This window comes from Bison bison, unplaced genomic scaffold (assembly GCF_000754665.1).
Source record: "Bison bison bison isolate TAMUID 2011002044 unplaced genomic scaffold, Bison_UMD1.0 scf7180017864043, whole genome shotgun sequence".
Classification (NCBI taxonomy): Eukaryota; Metazoa; Chordata; class Mammalia; order Artiodactyla; family Bovidae; genus Bison; species Bison bison.
In genome coordinates this window covers 8,452,690-8,478,101 of record NW_011494615.1, presented here as the reverse complement: position 1 = coordinate 8,478,101, position 25,412 = coordinate 8,452,690, and the positions used below count along the sequence as shown (strand labels likewise).

The following is a 25,412-nucleotide window of genomic DNA, read 5'->3' as shown; positions in this document are numbered from 1 at the left end:
CAACTCTCACATCCATACATGACCACTGGAAAAACCATAGCCTTGACTAGATGGACCTTTGTTGGCAAAGTAATGTCTCTGCTTTTGAATATGCTATCTAGGTTGGTCATAACTTTCCTTCCAAGGAGTAAGCGTCTTTTAATTTCATAGCTGCAGTCACCATCTGCAGTGATTTTGGAGCCCAGAAAAATAAAGTCTGACACTGTTTCCACTGTTTCCCCATCTATTTCCCATGAAGTGGTGGGACTGGATGCCATGATCTTCGTTTTCTGAATGTTGAGCTTTAAGCCAACTTTTTCACTCTCCACTTTCACTTTCATCAAGAGACTTTTTAGTTCCTCTTCACTTTCTGCCATAAGGGTGGTGTCATCTGCATATCTGAGGTTATTGATATTTCTCCCGGCAATCTTGATTCCAGTTTGTGTTTCTTCCAGTCCAGCGCTTCTCATGATGGGATGTGAAGGAGTCTTATTAAATAGGTTGATTATCTCCAAAATTTTGTGTGGAAGAGAAGGGGGATTTTCCTGTCTTTTGGTTCATATTGAGTTTGACAAGCCCTTCCACATGGCTGATGGGCATTCCCTGTTCTGGATCACATGTCCTGGGTCCCTTCTTGCCTCATCACTGCCTAAGACATTGATTGTAATAATAATACGGTCAATGCTTTCCCATGACTCAGAAGATTTAAAAATTTAAAGGGTAAACATTTGATGCCATTTGCAGCAACACGATTGGACCGAGAGATGATCATACTAAGTGAAGTAAGTCGGACCGAGAAAGAGAAATATCATTTGATATCAGTTACAGGTAGAGTCTAACATATGACACAAGTGAACTTATTTATAAAATGGAAACAGACTCACGGACATAGAAAACCATGGTCACCAAAGGGAAAAGGGGTGGGGAAGGGATAAATTAGGAGGTTGGGTTCAGCATATACACACTGTTATATAAAATTGGTAAACAATAAGGTCCTACTGTATAGCACGGGGAACTAGAGTCACTATCCTGTAATAAACCATAATGGAAGAGAATAAAATAAATAAAAGCGCGTTTGAGAGAATGTGAGACTCCTGTAAATCAAGCTCACGTCTCTAATGAACCCCGTGCGTAATTTGCAGCATGGAGGCACCAGCAGATGCCACCTTGTATCGGTGGCAGATGGAGAATGCTCTGCTCCCCTCCGCGTGTCCAGTTACTCGGAGCTGCTGCTGGCTCGATCCAAGTAGCTTAGAGGGAGTGGGGGCCTGTCTGTGCTGCTCGTGAGCCCCCTTCGAGTTGCAGGCACCTGGCAGTGGCCCGTGGTGAGGGACAGAAGAGAAAGACCATGAATGCATCGTGGTGTGGCTCTGGGGCTGCTTTACCCAACCCAGGTGATGAGACAGTGCTGCTGGTCTGGAGGGCTGTTTATAAAAGGAAGAGGACAGTTTGCTCAGACAGAGGATATTTCTAATATTTGGACGAACGAGCATTCAGCTAAATGACATCATAGCAGTGGCCTGTAGAACAGAAAATGTTTCTGAGTATCCGATGTAGCTGTCTTAAACATTTTATGATGGAAAATGTCCTTAAACCAAACAAAAGTAGAGAGAACTGTATTAGGACCCCACACTGCCCGTCTTTAGTAATGATTAACTGCTGGCTGGCCTTATTCATCTGTTTCCCACCCTCTCTCTCTCTACTCGTCTCTGAACTTTGTTTGTTCATTTTATTTTTTGGCATGCAGGATCTTAGTTCCCCGACCAGAGATCAAACCCACACCCCATCCATTGGAAAGGTGAAATTTTAACCACTGGACCACTGGGGAAGGCCTCCCCTGGATCATTTTGATATTATATTACTTCCAAGTGTAATTTTGTTGAATATCCTGTGGGGTTTTTTTTCCTGCAGTGGAAGACTGTGGCTCTAATTGTAATGTGTTTGTTGCTTCTCTCTTCCTGCCCCTGAGTGGAGCACAGCATAGAGAGAGGTCATGTAGATCCTGGAGCTAGAGCATCCAGGTTAGAATTTGGGCTCTGCCTCTTACTAGCTGTGTGACCGAGGGCAACTCAGTAAACCTCTTTGGGGCCTCCTGTGTGTGAGTGGGGCAAGTCAATCATAGGCATGTAAATATCACTATCCCATTGTGATTATATAGACCTTTGCGTGCTTGTAACTAATAGGCAGTTTGCACACCTCATTCTTCTTTAACCTCATGACACTGCTGAATGTGCCATAGTGTTTTACTCATGAGGTTAGAGATCACATCAGAGGTTTTCAAACTTGTCTGCCCATTGAAGTCACTAGGAGAGTGTCAGAAATTAGTGATGCCTGCTTGACCCCAGAGCTTGTGATTTAATGGATGATGGGGTGTGGCTGGCCTTTGGTGTTTTTAAAGATCTCCTGGTGATTGTAATGTGCAGACAAGCTTGGGAGACAAGCTCAGGAAACTCAAGGCTGGAAGAGCCCAAGTGCTGTGGTCCCTGGAGGAGCTTTCTGCCAGCTCTGTGTGGAGAACATGACGTGGGAGCCAGGGCCGAGCTGGCGAATTTTATCGTCCTGATTTCCAGAGCTGAGCGCCATCCCTCACCCCACCAACCAGAGCAGATCTCACATCAGGCTCTATGTGTAAAGTTTTAGTTTTGTTTTGAACTGAAAGTCTCTATAAATAGAAAAGTAACATGTGAAAAGTACTGATCCTCCACATCATTCCAGGCATGGTCCCAATGGGGAGCAGAAATAAGGAGCCTTTGAATGCATTTCCATCCTCCACCAATTGAGTCACTGAACATGTTTGTTGATGTTGTATCAGTTCTCTGTTGCCATAGTGATGCTAAATAACAAATAATCCTGAATTCTTAGTGGCATCCAAAATAAGCAGAGCTGACACATCTGTGGGTCCACTGGGAGGCAGTGCTGTGCTCCTTCTTATCTTCTTGTGGGGTCCAGCAGGCCAGCTGGGTGTGTTCCCACAGTGAAGGCAGATGGACATGGGAACCAGCCCTGCTGCTGCACAAATGGGCTTCAAATTCTGCTGTGTCAGGTCTGGTCCCATTAGCCAAAGCCAGTCATGTAACTGGCTCAGGTGGTAAAGAATCCGTCCACAATGCAGAAGACTCGGGTTCGATCCCCGGGTCAGGCAGATCCCCTGGAGAAGGGAATGGCTACCCACTCCAGTATTCTTGCCTGGAGAACCCCATGGACAGAGGAGCCTGGCAGGCTAAGTCCACGACTAACACTTTCCCTTTCACCAAAGCCAGTCATGTGACTGACCCCAAGGGTAGGGAAATTGTCTCATCCACTGAGTCCAGGCACATCCTGAGGTTAGTCCTAGCATTGGTGGAAAGGGAGGTACTTCCTGTGGAGGGAGTCTCTAAGTGTTTATGGTAGGAAACAGTTGCAACAATTTTAGATCTCAAACAATAGAAAGACACTTAGATAAAATATTATGCATGTATGCAATAAAATACAAAGCAGCCATTTGTTAATAAAATAATGTAGAAAATATAGGATATCACTGAAAATTATTCCTGCCGTAAATAGGAGAAAGCTGATTGTGAAATCCACATTATGTTCTCAATTGAGAAAAACTATGTATATTTCAATTTTGGTAAGTTAGAGATATATGTCAAATTGTTGATTTTATCTGTGGTGGGATTGTGGAATATTTTTCTATTTCTAGTCCTGTGACTATGAAATTTCCTATCAGGAACATATGTCACTTTTGTAATGAGAAAAAGGTCTTTTTAAAAAGATTTTTTATTGGCTTAAAAAAAATTTTTTTTTAAATTTTGGGTCACACCCCAGGGCATGAGGGGATCTTAGTTGCCCAACCAGGAATGGACCTGTGCGCCCTGCATTGAGTGCGCGGAGTCTTAACACAGGACCACCAGGGAAGTCCAAAACTCATTTTAAACTGTGTTAGATGCGAAAGTTAAGACGAGAGGCCATTATTAATTTCCTGTTTTTTCTAACCTTTCAATAGGCAGCAAGATAATGGAGAATGGCCTTCTCTTCAAAGAACTTCTACAGACTCCAAATTTTCGAATTACGGTGGTGGATGATGCAGACACGGTTGAGCTGTGTGGTGCCCTGAAGGTAAAGCAGCCCTGTCGTTTCTGCTTACGGGAGGCGTCCTCACGCAGGGCCACTGCCAGCGTCATTGCACCCCATGCTAAGAATGAGCTCTGTGTTCTGCGCTCGTACTTCTGGGGAGACTAGTGAATTGGCAGCCTTGTCTGTCACTTCCCGCTCGGCCCCAGCCTTTCCTGGGTGGTTAGATTTCCTCTCGCAGTTATGGCAGGCTTCTGTTTGTAAATCTGGGAGCACTGTGCTAGTTTGTTCTCTGGGAAGTAGACAGCATGAACATTTGGAAAGCCAGGGGCATACTCTGATTGTAGAGTCTTACTTGGAAGCCAAGTATTCTATAATTCCTACATTTCTCCTATGTGTTATCTTGAGCAGGAAGAGGAACTTGGTCACTCTGGATGATCTATTGGTTTGATGGTATGGTTGGTTGTTGTTTTTAAAGAAGAAAAAACAATCTGCTGCAGGCAGGTTTTTCTAAGAATAGCTTAATCTTTGCCTGTAAAGGGAAAAGATCAGATTAAAGAGGCAGCTTCTGTGTCGTCTAGTGACTTGAGAGAGTCAAGGGAAATTTCCATGTTTGGACTTGGGCTCCTGACTTGTAACCCTCTGCCTTTAAAAGTTGTGGTCAGGGAACTTGACCTGACCACAATGGACCACAAAATGTGGGACCACATTTCCTAGTGGTCCAGTGGTTAAGACTTCTCCTTCTACTGCAGAGGGTACAGGTTCGTTCCCTGGTGGGAGAGCTAAGATCCCGCATGCTTTGCAGCCAAAAAACCAAAAATAATCAACAGGAGCAATATTGTAACAGATGCAATAAAAACGTTAAAAATGGTCCACATGAAAAAAGAAATCTCAGAAGGAAGTCATGATTGGGGTTCCTCTCTGTCCTGACAGTGGGCAGTAGCCAACAGGGCTGTAACATCTGTACATTCTCCCCTTGGAAGCAGAGCTGCCTGAGCTGCCATATCAAAAACAAGGGAAAATACAGAGCTTCCCTGTGAATGAGTCACTTTTGAGTCATTTCTTTTGTAGCAGAAGCTACTTTTCAAGAATTTGAGCACCGAGGGAAGGAAATTAATCTGACGTTCGCCTTACTTTGTCAGGTGAAAATTGCAAAGATCAAAAGAATGCAGGGAGACCCGTCCATAGGGCACCTTCTCAGGCTCTCTGCAAATTGTACGTCTTTTCTTCTAGTAATAATTTAAAACCACTTAATGTCGCGTGTGTATGTGTAGTCACGTCTCCATACAATGAGAGTTTTAAAAATTGAAGCCAACGAAAGACTTGGGCCCCCAGGCAGCCCGCGTTCATCTTTCCAAATGCTGTCAGGGAATTCTCACTTTGCACGCAGCCTGTTATACATTGAAGATGCTGGCTTTGGCTGCATTCTTTATTATTGTTGGGTGAGGTTTTTATGCGTTTTTAATAGACCTTCATTAAACTAATGGGTGGTCTCACTGCTCAGCACGGCCCATGTGCTCCAAAACTGTCATGAAGTGACTGGGTTTTATTTTGGGTGGTGGATGGAGAAGCTCTGAAAACCCACCCAGAACAAAGGTGCAGAGGAAGAGGGTGGGAGAGAAGAAAGAGTCTAGATTGAGGGCTCTGGAGAAGCTTCTGCGGGTGGAACCATGTGCTGGCCCTGCTTGTGAACTGCACGGCTTTTCAGTTCTGTTGGCAAGAAGCCTCCTGCTATCATGACAGAGTGGTTCGTTGGCGGCAGCGGTAGATGGGGATTGAGAACCATTTATCATCCTGCCCCTGGCTTTCCTTTCAACCAGGAGTGGTTACTATCATTCCTGCCAGCCTGCATCAGAGCTGGGAGCTTTAAAAACTGAGAGGCAGGTTCTTGGGCAGTAACTGAGGCTAACCATCCCATCGGATCGATAAGGAGGCAGAGCGCCAAAGAGTGAATGACTCAAATGTAGCAAATACTAGCTCGGTCAGAACGTGAACGTGGGTTTGAAGAATCCGTCCGGGGTTCTGTGGTTACTCTGGATGACCTGACTTTTCTCGTTTGTGTCCAGGCGGTTGAATGAAATGAAGTCCTCTCTTGCTAGAGCCTGCCCAGCAAGGGCACATGGGCCTATTTTTCCTTAATTACATAATTAATAGTTTTGTTTTCTTCCTGATTATACCTCTCTGTAGTATTCTTCCATACTACAGAGAGGTGTAGAGAAGAAAGTGAAAATGACTAATGATCTCTGCATCCTGAGATAATTGCTGTTAATGATTGTTATCTACCCTTCCAGTCTTTTTAGTAAGCACAAGTATGTCCATGTCCCCTCTTTTAAAACAAGTGCATCTTACTTTTCAAGTAGTTTATGTTTTACCTTTTTAAAAAAATTTTTTGAACTATAGTTGGTTTGCAGTGTTGTGTTTATTTCTGCTAAACAGCAAAGTGAGTCAGTTATACACATATAATCATTCTTTTTTGGATGTTTTACTTTTTTCACATTAACAACCTTTAGTCATGTTGTCTATTCTAAAAAAGTTTTCAAGTACACTTTTTTCATGCTCAAAAACGTGAAGGCATTTGAGGTACCAAAAAAGAAAAAAAGGGCGAGGTGGGGCGGGGAGAGAAAGAAAGATAACAGCTCCCTACAATGTTGAAAGAAAATGAACATTCAAAGGAATTATACAAAATCATTTTGTACCAGTGCATCTTACACCCTTCAGAACGTCCTTCATCTCTTAGCTACATTAATCTCTTAATTGGTAAGTGAGTATTCTTTTTTAAATATCACCTTTATTTAGGGAGGCCTGGCGTGCTGCAGTCCATGGGGTCAGAAAGATTCAGACACGACTGAGTGACTGAACCGAACTTATTTAAGCAAAATCCATGTACATTAAACGGTGTTGATTTAAATACATGATACAATAGGTTTTAACAGTTGGGAATATACACCCTGAACTTCATCACTCAAATACATTTCCATCACCCCAGGCAACTCCATAAGTGTCTTTATACTTTACTCCTCCCTCCCAAACCAGCAGCCACCAATCTGCTTTTGTTCACTGTAGAATTTTTATAATACACATATACAGTATGTACTCCTCTGTGTCTGGCTTCTTTCCGTTGGGGTGTATTTTTTAATGTAACTTTTAAGATGTTCTTCATACAGAAAAGTATAAAAATCATAAGTATTTAGCTCAACCTGTTATTTTTAATAAATGGTTTATCAAGATTGTTTCATTAACAGAGACCCAAAATAATAGGGACTGAACAAGGTAGAACTTTCTTTCTTGTGCAGAAATCCTAATTCCATATGAATATTCCACTCCACAAAATTCTCAGGGACCTAGGCTCCCTCCAGCTCATGAGAGATGACCCTTGTCCTCATGTTCTAAGATGGTGACCAGGGCTCCAACCATCACATCTGCCTTCTAGGCAACAGGATGAAAAAAGAAACAAAGACAAAGGGCATGGGACAGCTGTCTTTTAAGGCATTCTGGGGAGTTTCAGTGTAACATTTGGCTTTATTTTTTATTTTTTTGGCCATACCCTGTGGCATGTGGAATCTTAGCTCCCTGACCAGGGATTGAACCCACACCCCCTGCAAGGGAAGACAGAGTCTTAAATAACCACTGACTGCCAAGGAAGTCCCTGGCTTCATCTTAATAGGCAGTTAGTACTTAATTGTGGAAAAGGCAATGGCACCCCACTCCAGTACTCTTGCCTGGAAAATCCCATGGATGGAGGAGCCTGGTGGGCTGCAGTCCATGGGGTCACTAAGAGTCGGACACGGCTGAGCAATTTCCCTTTCACTTTTCACTTTCATGCACTGGAGAAGGAAATGGCAACCCACTCCAGTGTTTTTGCCTGGAGAATCCCAGGGACAGGGGAGCCTGGTGGGCGTCCGTCTATGGGGTCGCACAGAGTCGAACATGACTGAAGTGACTTAGCAGCAGCAGCAGCAGCAGCAGCAGCAGCAGTAGCAACAGCAGCAGTACTTAATTGTACTCCCTGCTGCAAGGGAGGTTGAGAATTTTTCCACCCCCCTGGGAAAAATACACTTGCATGAAAATCAGGGACTCAGGCTCTAGAAGAGGAGAGTATTTGGGGAGAGATACCCATCACCTCTGCCGCAGATGCGCAGTGTTCTCTGCAGGGCTGTCTGTACTGAGGCTCACCACCCTAGCTGTAGGGTGTGTGGGTTTCCTCCAGGCCTTTGGCTGTGATGAATGTGCTGTGGGTCAGTCTGGTACCCAGTTTCTAGCCAAGGCTCCAGCTAGCACCTAGTAGCATATGTGGCTGTTTTCATTTACATGCAAATTAAAACTCTTTTAAAAAATTCAAAATTCTGTTTCAGAGTCACAGTAGCAGCATTTCAGACTCAGTAGTCACATGAGTCTCAAGGTCTAGTGGCCACTCTGTTGGACAAGCAGGTATCAAACGTACCTCTCGTCAGGGTGCCCAACCTGTGGGGCTGAGTGTGGACTTGACCTTGGACCTCCTGGACATCTCAGATGGGTGACCTTACTCAGGGCTTGACCTACAAACCACAGGTGATACCTTGCCTGCAGTTAGTTAGCCTCCACTCTGCAGGTTTCCTCTAGGATAGATGCACTTGGAGGTGACCTTGGGAAGAGTCAGATGGACTCAGAAAATTCTGACTTGGGTTTCAGTGGGGCAGTTCTTCTGAGGTGGTGGGAGTGTTTGCATAATCTGCAGGTAGCGTGGGCTGCTCCTCCAGTTTTACAGTTTGGGTGGAAACAAAAGACAGTGAGCCCCGTCGACCCGCTGTGATGCAGGATTGCAAAGACAACAGGTCAGGAAGGGTGCCTCTGAGTGTTGCCACCCCCCGGGGAATGGGCAAGGGCTTCAGCACGTCTGTCTTCTGAAAATCACAGTATTTTTAGCTCTAGAATACTTTAAAGCAGATTTGAATGCACAGCAGATAATGATAAATTTCACAGCTGAGCGATCTCAGAGTACATCTGCTTGGCTGCTATTCACACACAATCTGACTGCCTCAGTGTGTTTATTTTTCTTTTGACAGTGATAAGTGGTAGGGGAGAGAGGGAAGATTTCAAGATCCATCTTAAGGTGATTAAACTGGCCCTGGGTCCCTTGAGGAGGGAGGGGTTGACTCTGCAGTGGCCCTCTGCTCCCCGAGGTGGGGAGGTCAGACGTCCAGGGGAAACTGGGAAGTGGTCCCTACCTGTGTGTCCCCAGACCACAGAGGGGGGACACTCTCCTCTGCCTTTTCTCTGAGCAGAAGGTCAGAAGCACTGTTTGGCAGCTAAGGACTCATCCATACAGCTCCTCCTTGGATGCCTCCAGTGACCAAGAGCTCACCCCTTCGCCTCAGTATTTCCTGTTGATTGGGGTCAGCTCTTCCTATTAGAAAGTTCAGATCTTGCTGTCCTAGCCCCTCTGTGTGTTCCACTTGCTGGCTGGAGCAGCCTCGTGTGATCTGCTCCCAGGAGAGATGACGGAGCCAGGCTGTCAGGGTTCGAAACCCAGCTCCTGACTGGTCCTGACTGTGGGACCTTGGGCGAGCTCCTTTACCCCAGGTGCCCAAGGGTCCTCACCTCACATTATACATAGTAACAGAACCTGCCTTGTAGGAGTGTTGTGAAGATTAAATGAGTTAATAATATAGGAAGTACTTAGAAACAGTTCATTAAGGGAAGCTGTTGTTGTTTTTACTATTCTTTCCCATAAATTTTTTGTCCTCCCAGGCCTCCCCCTTTTACCTCCCAAGTCTCTCTGCAGGCCTGGGAGGCAGCCCTTTTTTTTTTTTTTAATACTTTTTTTTTTCCAATCCTGCCACACAGCATGCAAGATCTTGGTTCTTCAACCGGGAATTGAACCCAGGCCCCAGCAGTGACAGCACCAAATCCTAACCACTGGACCATCAGAGAATTCCCAGGGGGCAGTTCTCTTTGATATCTGGTTGCAGGGGTGTCTCAGGAAGGTCTCTCAGACCCCAAGATTGGTGGGAATGGCCAGGCCACGGTGGCCACACCGTGGGAGGAGCAGAGTCAGGGGAACAGTGGGCTTGTGAAGCCAGGCCCTGGGGGCATGTCCCAACCATGTCAGTCACCAGAGGGATGTTCTTGGCAAGCCGTTGACCCTGGGAACCAGCTAAAGTGTAGTGTTAGTCTCTTAGTTGTGTCCGACTCTTTGCAACCCTGTGGACTGCAGCCCACCAGGCTCGTCTGTCCGTGGAGTTCTCCAGGCAAGACTACTGGAGTGGGTTGCCATTCCCTTCTCCAGGGGATCTTCCCAACCTAGGGGTCAGACTCATCTTTCCTGCATCGCAAATGGATCTTTTACCATTTGAACCAGCTAAGGGGACAGACACACACTTGCTGGGGTTGCCAGTGAGAATTCAGATGAGACCGCATGGGTGGTGGCCTGGTGGGCTTGCTGTAGGCACTTTGTAAGTAGTCTTTCTCTCCTCTGAGTACAGGAACCCTTTGCTGAAAGGAAGTCCCTGCTCTCTCCCCTCCAGTCCATACACGTTGGCTGGAACTGGTTTGTCCAGTGACTCCCATGGGTTGTGTCATGAGGAAAGGGGGGACACCAGGGTCACAGCCCAGGAAGCATCAGAGAGCCATTGTAGCAGTCTAACCACCTGGAACCTAGGCCTGGGCACATTGCCATGGTAACTTCCATAAAACCATTTGGTGGGCTCTTCCAACAGCTGGCCTCGTGGCCTCTGTGGTCATTCCCCCTGCACGTCCTTAGGTTTCTCTGCTGCCCTAGGGCCTTCCTGCTGTCAGCAGTCCCAGGGCAGGGCCACAGTTGAGCCAGCTTCCCTGGAGGAATGCCACCACCAGAAGGGCCTTGAGAGATCTTACCCAAGCACCGAATTTAACAACCGAGGCCAAGAAGGTTCAGAGAGGTGGAGTGATTATCCCAGGGTCACCCAGCAGCCAAGCAGACTGAGGACCAGAGGCCCTCTGGAAGTCGTGCCTGTGCGTCTCCCATCTCACCGTGGCTTCCTCCATCGGGCTGCCGTGGCAGGAAGGGTGGCACAGGCAGTGCATTCTGAGGGTCACAACCGCTCCCTGGTGGCAACTTTCAGCCCCAAGCACCCGCTGCGTGTGCAGCCTTGGGAGGGGAGGCTGACCCCTGGCTGGGCGTGCTTGGCATCTGGCAACATTGTGTGCAGAGATGAGAGGAGAGGCAGAGATGCTGATAGCAAACTGGGAGATGTTCCTCAGCGCCGCCGACTTGAGATGGAACAGCTGGACCTTTTAGAGGGGACACTGGGCAGAGACCAGAAGCCGCGGAACACCCAGGGCTGGGCCCAAACAGGTGAACGGAGGAGAAATGGGCTTATTTTCTTTTAGCTTATTTCCCATTTGTTACTAACTGGATTCATATTTTAAGATCTCTTAAGGCACAAATCCCTATACAGGCATCAGGCATTATGGAAAAAAATGCTTGTGTGATTAGATGGAGACAGAATACTTGCATTTTTCCTGCATTGAGTGTTTTTGAAGAGGAAGCTGGTAATGTAGAAAGGGCCAGAAACCTGAGGGCTCGACCAGTGTCCCAGAGGAGTGTCCCCCACTACCACGCAGGCGTATGTGACTGTCTGGTTTTACATAGGATCTGAGACCCAGCTCAGATGCCACCTCCTCGGTGCAGGCTTCCCTGCTTTGTAATGAAACTTCTCTACATATTCTGATCCTTCTGTCTCTTGATGTGCTTTACTGTCTTTTCCCAATGATACTGTCAACTCCTTGAGAGCAAGCTCTGCGTCTGTCTTTTCAACTTCCCCACCCTACCCCCACCCCAGGGCAGCCTCCGCCCCTCCAGGGCCCAGCGGGGCTTCCCACAGCCCCTGCTCAGTACACGTGAGTTGAACTGACACCTGGCCTTCATTGCCTCTTTTGGAATAACATCACTTTCTGCTGAGCATCACAGTGACTTGTGCACACATTTTATTTCCCTGTTAAGTCGGGAGTGGTTAACTTTTTCCAGAAGAGCCTCATAGAAAATGTGGATCTTGCAGACCGTATGAGTCTCTGCATGACTACTCAGATCCATTGACAGCACAAAGGCAACCACAGACGATGCGTTACTGAACAGGGGTGCCGAGTTTCCAGTACTGTGTGACTTACAAAAGCAGTCATTTGGCCCTGATTGGCTGATCCTCGAACTAGGCGATCAGCTTCTGAAGAGGCAGGTCTGTGTCCAAGCTGCCTGGCGTCTAGCAGAGAGCAACACAATAAGCCAGCGCTTCACCATTGCTAATTTAGGGATTATCAAATGAAACAAAAGGCGGAAACTTGATCTACACATAGGCATCCGTCGTTACCCAGTACTTCTACCCCAAGGATGCTCACAACAAAAATGCCTGCCTGGGGTCACCAGAGGCCACGTACCTAGTGTCATAGCAGGGCTATTTGCAGTGGCTCCAAACTGGAAACTACCCCAGTGCCAACCCCCTGAAGCGGTGAATTGCATTGATTTTGCACAGTGGAATACAGTGTGGCAATGGAAATAAATGTGTCCCGCGTTAAAATACGGCTGAATCTCACAAATGTGATGTGGGATTGAGACAGAGAAGATAGACACAAAGGATTATATCCTGTATGATTCTACTCACATAGTGTTAGGACAGGGAAAGTAAATGTGTGCCATTAGAAGTCAGGAGAGCAGTGACCTTTGGTGCTGGGGTGACTCGGTGGGGGCGCTGAAGGGGGCTTTCTGGGGCACCGGTTACCTTCTGTTCCTTGATCAGGATGCTGGTTACATGATTGTGTCGTTTGTGAAACTTCATCGAGCCCTGCACTTATGACTTGACTACTTTTCTTTCAGTGTTATAGTTGGATAAAGCCTTTGATTTATTTAAAAAAAAAAAAAAAAAAAGTCTGTACTTTAACTGGAGATGCCTCTGCGCCATTCCCTTTCTCTGGCGGATGCTTCCCTCTGAGTCCAGGCTCCAGAGTGCGCTGGGCTGTTTGCCCCGTGAATGGGAGCGGCTCCCTCCTTCCTTCTCTCTCAGAGTACAAGAGTGGAACCCTGGGTCCTGTGGGACCCGGGGAAGCTGGCCGGCATCCCTGCCTCTGCTCGTCCCCGCCTCCCCCGCACTCTCTCCCGCAGTGTGCGTGTGAATGATGGCATCTCCCCGCTTCTTGTCTCCTCCCCAGAACATCGTGGCCGTAGGCGCCGGGTTCTGTGACGGCCTCCTCTGTGGCGACAACACGAAAGCCGCCGTCATCCGCCTGGGGCTCATGGAGATGATTGCCTTCGCCCGGATCTTCTGCAAAGGCCAGGTGTCCACGGCCACGTTCCTGGAGAGCTGCGGCGTGGCCGATCTCATCACCACCTGCTACGGGGGCCGGAACCGCAAGGTGGCCGAGGCCTTCGCCAGGACTGGCAAGGTAACCCGGGGCTGGGGGATCCCGGGCTGGGGAAGAGCCGCTGTCCAGGGCACGGAGGCTGTGTGTGCGGGGCTTGTCCTGCCCACCCCTACCTGCCTTCACTCACAAGTGCTTCAGTGCTACGCCCTCTACCTTGTGTGTTATTCCCTTTCCTTGGCCTGCTGCTCCCCTCCCCTTACCCTGCTTTTAAAATAAGTGATGCCTTAGGGACTTTCCTGACATTCCAGTGGTTAAGACTGGAGCTTCCACTGCAGCGGGCATGGGGAGGAACGGGTTGGGGAACTAAGATCCCACATGCCATGCGGCACTGCCAAAAAAAATTTTTTTTAAGTGATGCTCTAGATGTTACAGGAGGTTATGTTCATTCATTGTTTTTAAGACCATCGAAGAACTGGAGAAGGAGATGCTGAATGGACAGAAGCTGCAAGGACCTCAGACTTCAGCCGAGGTGTACCGCATCCTCAAACAGAAGGGGCTGCTCGACAAGTAAGTGCCCCGTTTTCCGTGAGGCCAGAGGATCAATTGTCATTCTGCTCGCTGATGAGCGCAGTCCGTGCTTGACTCAGGCATTTGCCAGGCAGGGACAGGAAGTTAGCAGAGCAGTGCTGACCTTCGTGCGTTGTGAGGGTCTACGGCAGGAAACGTCTGCCTGCCCTGAAAACAGGCATTTACCCAAAGTCCGAAATGAGGGAGGGGAAATGAGCGCTGTTAGGCACAGTATCAGGTTGGCCAAAAAGTTCACTCGGGTTTTTCCATCAGCGGAAAATCCCAAGCTAACATTTTGGCCAACCCAAGACAAAATAGGAGTTTGAGATTCTGGCTTGCCCTGTCAGGTATTTGGTAAGAGTTACGTGGGTTTTCCCGGAGAAGGCAATGGCACCCGACTCCAGTACTCTTGCCTGGAAAATCCTATGGACGGAGGAGCCTGGTAGGCTGCAGTCCATGGGGTCGCTAGGAGTTGGACACGACTGAGTGACTTCACTTTCACTTTTCACTTTCATTCACTGGAGAAGGAAATGGCAACCCACTCCAGTGTTCTTGCCTGGAGAATCCCAGGGACGGGGGAGCCTTGTGGGCTGCACAGAGTCAGACACAACTGAAGCGACTTAGCAGCAGCAGCAGCAGCACATGGGTTTTCCAGGTCATTCAGGGGTAAAGAATCTGGCTGCCAAGCAGGAGACCTGGTTCGATCCCTGGGTGGGAAAGATCCCCTGGAGTAGGAAATGGCAACCCGCTCCATTATTCTTGCCAGGAAAGAATGGACAGAGAAGCCTGGCGAGCTACAGTCCATGGAGTCTCAAAAGAGTCGGCATGACTTAAAGCATGACTTAACATGACTTAAAACGTGTCATATATTTTTAATTAAAAATTTTAAATAAAGGTTACTTTGTCCTTTTAATAAAAAGATCACTCTTGTTAATGAAATGTCAAGCAATTCAGAAAAAAAGGAAGGACGAGTCCCCCTGGGACTCTAGCACCGGAGGCGTCATGTGTTAAGGTGCGATGAGGAACCTTGCAGTCTCCTCGCCTTTCAGGTGTGCCCATCCATACTCTGCTTTAAAAGGAAAAAGTACCATCTGTGTGCAGCCAAGATCAAACCCTAGGATCCCAGGACATCACACAGACAGGCTAGGGTCCAGTCCTTTGATAGGATTCCAAATTGACATGTTGGCCGGTGTGAGTCTGTGTGCCCCTCTAACTGCAGGACGATACAGTCTGGAACAGGTGTTCTGGGATCAGTACCTGCCTGTTTAAAAGCAGATGTAACCAAGCAGGAGAAACTGCTTCTCCGTAGTCATGTCCCATTTCCTTCTGATTAGAAGTTGGTGATGGACAGGGAGACCTGGCGTGCTGCAGTTCATGGGGTCATGAAGAGTCAGACACGACTGAACTGAACTGAAATGGACCATGTCCTGCCTGTGTTGAATGAGGTCGCAGTTGGGTTGGGGTCCCTGCCCTTCTCCCAGGCTGAATGTCGAGTCCCTCAGTAGTTTGGGTGGAGCTTAAGTCCTGCCATTCTCACTTGGCGCCACCTCTTACCCAGATTTCTTTCTCTGCCATTCCAGCCATCATCACCCTGGTCTTCCTTCATTTCCTACTCCCTTCCCTGCTGTAGAAAGAGTGTTGTGGGGGAGGCCAGTGGCCTTATGGCTTGCCAGCTGTGTGGTCTTGGGCAGGTCATGTTTTTAGCTTTTCTGTGCCTTTTATCTACAAACTCAAACTGGTAGACCAGATGACTGCCGTGGTTACCTCTAACTCAGAGACCTCTTGTTCTTTGAGAATGAGATTCACAGTCCTTAGATTGGCATTGCAGTCCAGTTACCAACTTGGCTTCTAACAGCACGTCCTGTGAGCCCTGTTTAGTGGAAGTGGACCTCTCTTGCCCCAAGCGCCTCTTTCTCAGACTGCTGTGTGTCTTTGCTGGCAGTTTGACCTGCCTGGACACCCCCTTCATGACCATCTCAACCATCACGGCCCATGAGCCAGCCTGGGTGTGTCCTTAGAGAACCTTTTCCATACCCTGTAGACTTAAATCACTTCCCGTACTTTGAAATTACTTTTTAGAGCAGCGGTCAGCCAACTTTTTGTGCAGAGAATCACATCACAAAATTTCCCCTTTGTAGACCACACACAGGCCTCTGCCTATATAGTCTTTGTTTCCTTTAATAGCCCTTTAAAAATGTAAAAATAATTCTTAGCTTGCAGGTGGGGCAAAAACAGGTCACAGGCAAGACTTGTACTTCTGGCCGTGGTTTGCCACATCCCTGGTTTAGACACTATTGCTGCTAATGTGTTGCTGCTAAACTTACAATTTTACTTTGATTTTTCAAGTCTGGGAGGGGGACCATGCTTCTGGGAGAAAAAAACGTTGCAATCATACAAAAAGGCGCACAAGGAAAAGTGGGCCCTGATCCCCACCACAGACAGAAGCCGCTTTCTCAGGGTTCATTGAGCTTTCCACACAGTGCTTCCATTTGTGTGACCGTGACAGACTCCACAGTCTGCTCTGTCCCTTTTCTTCACTTCAGGGTATGCTTGGAAGATTGTTCAACATCTGCATCCAGAGGTCTCATTTACTGTCTGCAGAACATTCCACAGTGTGGGAGAACCTCTGTTTATTAACCAGTCTCCCCTTGATAAATGTTAAAGCTGTCTGGGTTTCAGTGCTGTCGTGAAATTTGCTTTCTTCAGTGTCCTTCTGCCTGTCTTTACGGCCACGTGCGAGTATCGGGCGTTTGTCTGCTCGGGCTCCAGAGGCAAAATGCCTCAGACAGAGTGGCTCACACAACAGAAATGTCTTCTCACAGTTCTGGAGGCCGGAAGTCAGATACCTATCTGCAGGATTGACCTCTCCGAAGTGTCTCTCTTCGACCTGTAGGTGGCGTCTTATCCCCATGTCTTCTGGTGTCTGTCCCAGTCTCCTTATAAGGGTACCAGCCATATTGGCTTAGGGCCCATCTTAATGAACCCTGTTCACTTAATTTCCTCTTTAAGTGCACCATCTCTAAATACAGTCATTCTGAGGTGCTGGGGCATTGGGTGAATTGAGGGGGCTGGGGTACAGTCAGCTGGTAACAGTGCTGTAAAGGGCTGGGGCCTCGTTTATGTATACTACTACACATCTCTGTGCCTCAGGGATGTCTCAGATGGTAAAGAACCTGCCTGCAATGCGGAAGACCCAGCTTCGATCCCTGGGTCTGGAAGATCCCCTGGAGAAGTAAATGGCAACCCGATCCAGTATTTTTGCCTGGAGAATTCCGTGGTCAGAGGAGCCTGACGGTCCATGGGGTCACAAAGAGTCAGACACGCCTAGCGACTAACACACGTGCATCTCTGCCTTGTTGAGGCCTGAAGCATCTAAGCCCTCAGTCTCCATTAGTGGGATAGTTGATCGATAGGTTTATGTCCATTTTTTAATGAAACATTGTCTTTGGTCTTCCTTTCCCTTTTTGTTATTTAAAAAATTTTTTTTTTGTTTAGCTATGCCAGATCTCAGTTGCAGCATGTGGGAGCTTTAGGGATCTTTAGTTGCAGCATGTGGAATCTAGTTACCTGACCAGGGTTCGAACCCAGGCCCCCCTCCATTGGGAGTGTGGAGTCTTAACCACTGGACCACAAGGGAAGACCTTCACTTTTTTTTTTAACTAGTTTATTTTTTGGAAGTATAGTTGCTGTGCAACATTGTATGTTCAGTTCAGTTCAGTCGCTCAGTCGTGTCTGACTCTTTGCGACCCCATGAATCGCAGCACGCCAGGCCTCCCTGTCCATCACCAACTCCCGGAGTTCACCCAGACTCACGTCCATCGAGTCAGTGATGCTATCCAGCCATCTCATCCTCTGTCATCCCCTTCTCCTTCTGCCCCCAATCCCGTATACAATATAGTGATTAACAACTTTTAAAGTTTATATTCCATTTACAGTTATTATAAAATATTGGCTATATTTCTCACGTTGCAAAATATATCCATGTAACTTATTGAATTCTTAACAATTTGTACACCCCCCATTCTTCTACCTCTATCTTGCCCCTCCCTGCTTCCCTCTCCCCACTGGTAACCACTAATTTCTTCTCTATATGTGAGTCTGCATCTTTTTGGTTATATTCATTAATATTCTTTTTAATGGCTGAGTAGTATTCCATTGTTTCTGTGTACCAAATCTTCTTTATCCATTCATCTGTTGATGGCTGTTTAGCTTGCTTCCATATTTTAGCAGTTGTAAATAATGCTGCTATGAATATTGGGGTGCACGTACCTTTTCAAATTAGTGCTTTTGTTTTTTTCAGATATATGCCCAGGAGTGGGATTGCTGGGACATAAGGCAGTTGTGTTTTGAGAAACCTCCTTACTGTTTTCCACAGTGGCTACACAGGATTTAATCCCCACTAACGGTGTAGTAAGGTTCCCTTTTCTCCACATTCGTGCCAACATTTGTTATTTGTGTTCTTTTTCATGATGGCCATTCTGACAACCATGAGGTTATGTCCCTTTTGACTTGCATTTCTCTGATGATTAGTGATGTTGAACATCTTTTCCTGTGACTGTTGGCCATCTGGATTTCCTCTTTGGAAGAATATCTATTCTGTTCTTAGGCCCATTTTGTAATCGTGTTGTTTGTTTCCTGATGTTGAGTTGTATGAGCTAGTCGTATCATTTGCAAATATGTTCTCCTATCCGGTAGGCTGTCTTTGTTCTGTTAATGGTTTCCATGTCCTCCTTTCACTTTTTACCTTCTTTAGAGAGTTCCTCAAACTGATCTAACTGGCTTTATAGTCTTTTATTTTATTTTTGGATGTCATGTGGTCCTGAAATAAGTCTTTTTTTAAGAAAAAAGATTTTACTTTTGAGCTGCAGCGGGGCTTCACTGCTACATGCAGGCTTTTCCTAGTTGTTGCAAACAGAGGCTGCTCTTCGTTGGGGTCCTCGGGCTTGTCCTCATGGCGGCGTCTCTTGTCGCAGAGCACAGGCTTTAGGTGCACGGGCATCAGTCGTACCACTCGGGCTCAGTAGTCGTCACTCAAGGGCTCCGTAGTTGTGGTGCACAGGCTTAGTTGCTCCACAGCACGTGGGATCCTTCCAGACCAAGGATTGAACTGGTGTCCCTTACGTTGCAAGGTAGATTGCTAACCACTGGACCACCTGGAAAGCCCATAACATTTTAAATGATACAAAATAGCATTTAGATGGGCATTATAGCCTAGTGGTTTAGTGTTAGCTAGAAAAATCAGAAACTGTGCCTCAGTTTCCTCATATATAGAATAGGGATAATATTATCTACCTTATAGTGTGGTTGTGAGGTTAAACAAGTTACTTGTCAATAGAAATGTAGCCCCCCCGCTCCGTATCACTTGTCATCATCTCATCTGCAGAACACATTTTGACAATGCTAGTTGTGAACATTGGGAGTGCTTTTGGCTTCATGAGCAACAGCCAATTAAAACACCTTGAACAATACAGTTATTTTTCTCACATAACAGATTCCAGAGGTAGATGTTATTGGTGTTGTCTCAGTGTCTCTGGGTTAGAATCTTAGTGATCCTGTTGGCCGTTCCTTAAAGCCTCAAGGTGGCTGCAGCAGCTCTAGGCATCACATACTCACAACTGTACTCAGCAGCGTGGAGCAAGGGTGGTCTAGCAGATATTTTTGTCCAGTGCCTCTCAAGGAGAGAAAGATCTTCCCCAGAAACCCTCCCAGATGTATTCTGTCTTGCTGGCTAGAACTTTCTTCCTTGGCCAATTCTGGTGTGAAAGAAAGGCTGAGATAGGGTATTCCCAACCTCAGTAAGGAGAGAAGGGGTTGGGAATGGCTTTGGGTGGTACTCATCACCTGCCACTCTGCTTGAGGAACATGCAAGTTGTTCTCATCATAGGAACAGGAAAGTTAAGTCATGGAAGGACAAAGGAAGGAGTTAAAATCTCCTGGCATTAACTCCCATTCACAAGAATTCATTCAACAGACACTCACTAAGCACCTGCCTCTTGCCTGCACTGGGCCAGGCCGTTTTGATGCAGAGGTGAGCAAAACTAGGCTTAGGCCCTGTCCTTTTGGATAGCCTAGAACCCTTGGTTGCGATGTGGCTGCATTTACAAGCTGCAGTTTATTACACACATCATGTATCAGGTGTTGTATTTTCCTCCTCACACGTAAAGTCACTTAATAAAACAATCCTGAGTGTCCAGTCCCATTCTGCAGATGAGCAAAGGGACAGAGGGGTTGTGAAACTTGCCCAAAGTTAATAGGCTGTGAAATCAAAGATTTTATTAAGTCTAGCTGACTGAAAAATGCCAGAACATTCTGCACCTTAAAAAACCCACAGTGACAGACTGTCATAAAGACATGTAACCTATCAGCACTGTTTCCTGTTCTTAAATCACGTTATCACTGTAGAATGCTTAACTAGATAACTTTCAGAATGGTTTTTAAGATTCTTGTGATTCAGTGTGTATGGGTTTGAAAGCCTGTTGACATTACTTAGTTATTTCCTTAGTGATTTCTGCATTTAAAAAAATAGATACTTACCGAGTGAGCTAGCAGTACCCTGGGATAATGTTACCTTTTCTTATAGTGGATTAGTAGCCCACTCCTTCGTTCCCTCATCCATTTCAAACTGTCATTTATACCTGTGTTCGCATCTTAGAAGAAACAGCAGGATAAATTCCGCTTCCCACGTGAGATCAGCATTTTGCTAATCGTGAGTCCCCTTGTTGATTCTTGTGGGAGTGTTCCAGGCCTCCATTGTTTATGGTGCTGTGTGGGCTGCCTCGTCTTCATCCTTGGATGATTTGTTTCAGAGAAGCGAGAGCAGTACCTCCCTACAATTTAAAATTTATTCTCCAACCTTTTAAAATTAGTGACATAAACCTGAATCCATTCCAGATTTGGTCAAGAGCCTGAGCCACAACTCTTGATGTCGGTGACCACAGATCACCCTGTAAAGAGTACCCCTGGACGGGTCTGTAGACAGCACACTCCAAGCAACCAGAGGATGGTTTAGGTTGTACCAGGTTCTTATAGCCACAGTGTAGAGGCTCCCTGCAGACCACATAGGGAAGGGATGTGAAGGAGGGTGCTTTGTTTTCCAATAGTAGCATGCTAGTCTGCAGTCTGTTAGGCAGGACAGAAAGACTGGTTGGTTCTGTGAGGTAGACCAGATGGCTTAACTTGTCTTTTCCCATCCTCTTTCCTCCAATCAGGTTTCCATTGTTCACTGCAGTGTACCAGATCTGCTATGAAGGCCGGCCCGTTCAAGAGATGTTGTCTTGTCTCCAGAGCCATCCAGAGCATATATAGAGTGAATCATGCAACCTATCAGGAAACGGCCTGCCTTTTGTATCAGACATTTAGAATGGTGGAAACCAGGACTTGGCAACAAAGATGTATGCTTGACTGTCATCCCATCGTGGATGTGTATGAATTTTTACCAGGTTCACTTTTGAATTGCAAGATGAAGTTATTGGCTAAGATGTTACCGGGCAACATCTAGACGCACATATGTGACCATGTGAGTGTGTGTTCCTTTCTCATTCTATGGATGTTTTTATGAACCAAAATTAAAGGCCCTTTTTAAAAAATCACTTTTGAAATTTTCCCACCGAGGTAGCATACAAGATTGGAACTATCACAGCTAAAAGTTTTGAGTTTCACCAAAGGATTTTTTTTTCTCATTCTCAAGGTTAAAATGTAACAAGCATTATTAACATGGCAGAGTAGATGAGTGAGGGGGTTCAAAGATCAACATACTGTAACTTAAACACTATCTCAGAGCCAGCATAATTAACTACTTCAATTGTGGGTTGATCTTTTTTTTAAAGTAATTACATATTTTGATTAGGTAATCCACTCATCTGTATATTCCACTCATTGCAGTTTTCTGCACTTTTAGCCTCTTTTCTCTTTGTTAGCTACCAGAATGTACTTGGGTAAAGGCACAGCAGTGGCGGAAGGCCAAGAACTCACCTGGGATGTTCCTGCTGCGTTCTGATTAGCTACCGTTGTGTGATGCTTCTTGTCAGGTTGTACTTTCGTTCACACATTTCCTGTAAGCCTCACAGATCCCCTGAAAGGGGGCAGCTGTTACTCTTCTTCTAAGGTACAGTCTCCGTGCCTGGTCATCTGACGAGAAGGGCCAGATCCAGAGGCTCAGCCGTCACTGGCCTGGTTTGAACTCCCGCTGATTGGTCGTAGCAGATGCTGTCCCCAGGCTTTCTTGAGGGCATGGGCAGCTTTCTGCAGTTGAGGCTTGCATGGGTCCTTGTCTAGAAGGATGTCACTCCGTGTGGACCTCACTCCATTCGCTCCACTTGGAGTCTCTTGGAAACATAGGTTCCGAGGTCCCTCCCCAACCCCAGCCTCTGAAGTGAGGTCTTGTATCTCTGTCTTGACATGCCTTCTGTGTGTTTCAATGCTGTCTACTGTCTGAGAACCACTACTGTAGAAAATTTATTATTTAGATTAGCATTTCTCAAACCACGTTCCACAGGAAACCAGTGTCCCAGGATCCAGTAGTGGTCCTGGTGTTCCCTGGCAAGATCCAGTGAGTTTGGGAACAGCCATGTCTGTACACCCCTCCTGAAGGGATAGACTGTGTGTTCATAGAACATGCTTATTTAACCCGGCAAGTCCCAGACAGATTACGCAGATTTTTTTTTTTTTTGGCAAGGAAACTTACCAAAGTTTCCAAGGAACACTATTCCAGACTAAGGCAACCACAGGACAGTGCAAGTATATTCACTGTCTGCGAGAAATGAGAATGAATGACTGCCTGTGGTATTGTTCATTCGCACCTTTATATAAAGTTCAGGTCTGCCACAGTCTTCGCTGAAGCTTTAAGGCGACACTTTCAGGTACAGCCAAGTGGATGTCAACTTCGCTGAAACGCACACTGTGTGGACTAAGTGCTTTTAATTCTAGAATTAGAACGGAAATTACTGTATCTTTGTAAATGTGATTGGATTCAAGATAGCACTGCGGTTACCTTACATGCTAGTGAATGAGTGTTAAGGAAATGTATGAATGTCTTTTACATTTTCATGGATTTTCAGTCACTTCGAGATGTTGACCTTTTTTATTTTCCAGCTTGGGATTTTTTTCCCCTTCTATATCTGGGATGATTGTAAACTAGATTTTTTTTTTGGTGGGAATTTTAAAAACTTCTATACATAGAAGAATACGAAAGCACACAAAATGCTATGTTTCATCGATTTTAGTGCCACTGTTAATCAACTTTTGCTTGTCTCATAATTAATCTTTTTAAAAGTTTGTACATAAGTAACAAAGTTACTTTTTAAGATACATAAAGGGCTGTAAGCTAATCGTGGTGTCTGTCAAGTAGCATCATCAGATGTGAGGATTCGGATTTTTGTCTTGTGTATGTTCTTCATCTGCATTCAGCTTCCGACTCTGGGTTTTGTACTTGAGTGTTTTTTCTTTAAAAATGCCTTCTCAAGTCTTCTGACTGTACCTTTTGAACATACTTATGATATTCTGCACATATAGAAAAAGGTAAATTTTATATAAGTTTATGCTTTGCTAACTGTAGATATTTATTACTCTACGAGTTATATATTTTTATAACCACCTGTGGTCCATCATTTATTTTAATTCACCTTTCTTACTACTAATTATGGTAATTTGGGAGGGAGACATCTAGAAAAGAAGCTTAATTTATACTGTATCAGCCAAATCTGTGAATGTAAAAACTACACTGTTGCCTTGCGATAATCCAGCCTACTATAATGTGGAACAATATCCATCCTAGCAGGTGGAATTAAGCTAAACTCCTTCTGGTTTTTATTTAAGTCTTAGCTATCATGTGGCCCCATGGCATCGGCCCAGGGAGTGGTGAGATGCCTCTGTACCAAGGAATCTTCGGTTTCTTCCACTAGCTCTTATCTAAGAGCCTTTTACCTACACATGTACTACATTTGTTTACAGACTGTAGGTGGATATGATTTAAAAGCTTGATTTAATAAAAATTGAATCCCCCCAAACCTGTGCTACTGATCCTATTTTTTTTAAATCAGCTTATGTGATGGTTTTATTTGTTCAGGTAGTCTCTTTTATTTCTCTCCCCAAATTGTGTTACCTTGACAACAATAAAAAGGCAAATTTTAAAAGAAGGGCTTCATCTCTAATGCGTTCCTCAAAAACACATCTGCTTCCATTTGTCGATGGGTGTTCCTTTCCATTGCTTGCTGATATTTTTATGGAATTACAAGCATAGGATGGAGGCCTTCTCCTTCCACCCATTCGGTGGATTAAATGTGAGGGTGAAAGGTTGTTGCTGAACCATAGAAGATGCTGGGATTCTTGGCCTCCGGAGGAGAAGAATTCAATCCAGGGCCAGAAGTGAGGCTTGATCGCTCAGAGCTTTTGTGTAATAGGGTTTAGAGAAAGCTTCTGACACAGACATCAGAAGGGGCAGAAAGAATGCCCCCTTGCTACTGTTAGCAATGGAGTTATATACTTTTTAATTACTTATTACAGTGAATCAAAAGAATGTCTGGAGGTTGTAAAGACCTCACTAGACCCACTCCCGTAATTTCAAGATAACAGCATTAGCTGTAAGGTTTTTTCCAGAAACTGTACTCAAGCAGGATACATTATTGTTATATAATCCTAAGGAATGTAGACGAAAAAAAAAAACAAAAAACGTTTGTCCTTTCCTCCTCCTCAAAAATTCCAGACCCCTCTCTCCTTGGGGACTCCCGGACTTCTTATCAACCTGCCTAGGAATTGACTTTCTCAAGGGAAATGCCCAGAATCCTGAAACAAATGGGGGCACTGATGGCCAGAGCAGCTAGGCTTTGAGGTGGCTCTGTGACTGCGGGAGAGGGCGTGGGAGTGCTCACCATATCCCTAGGGGTCCAGGCTGTAAAGCTTATGCTCCAGCCCTCCAAAGGCCACATGGTTCAGGAAAAAAATGGACTAAGAAAGCACATGTGTGGGCACAAGCAAGAAAGTTGAGCACCAGGTAGAGAAAAGGTCTATGCTGAAAACTTGTAATTATGCCAGCACCACAAACAGGCTTTGGGTTTGAATTTTTACTTCCAGGAGTCACAAGCAAAAAGTTAACATAAAAATCGGAACTTGGGCCAGTAATGCCAGTAACCGACAGAAACAAAAATCAGCAACATCTGCAGAAATCTCTCTCGATCCAGGCTGCAAGGCTTCCCATAAATATGCACTTCCCATAAGTATTCTCCATTGAGTATGTACTTTTAAAATTATAATCACAAAATAGTTCATTATGAGTGCAGGTTAGTAGATTTTTTTTTTAAACAGAAGAATTACATGCCCAAGGTTCCAGATATTTATTTGAGCAAAATGAGAGATGCGTTTGAAAGGTACTTTTAGGAAGAAGTGTACATGTAGATCCACTGGCCTGGGCAATGGTTCCTGGATTGAGTCCCCAAATTTCCAGGGGCTCCACCACTCTCCTGGAGGCTCACTCAGTGACAGGTGTGAAGACAAATGAGCACAGAGACCTC

The 25,412-nt window shown here is 45.7% G+C and overlaps 1 protein-coding gene across 1 annotated transcript in view; it reads left to right on the top strand.

Moving 5' to 3' along the window:
- The window catches only part of GPD1L (glycerol-3-phosphate dehydrogenase 1-like), a 63,736-nt gene extending 39,824 nt beyond the window's left edge, over positions 1-23,912 (top strand). The window contains exons 5-8 of the mRNA XM_010835554.1: positions 3,965-4,077; positions 13,189-13,422; positions 13,802-13,908; positions 21,117-23,912. Of these exons, the coding sequence (XP_010833856.1) occupies positions 3,965-4,077; positions 13,189-13,422; positions 13,802-13,908; positions 21,117-21,213 (551 nt within the window). The 3' untranslated portion in view covers positions 21,214-23,912. The remainder of the gene's footprint in view (positions 1-3,964; positions 4,078-13,188; positions 13,423-13,801; positions 13,909-21,116) is intronic.
- Positions 23,913-25,412: the final 1,500 nt, after the last annotated feature.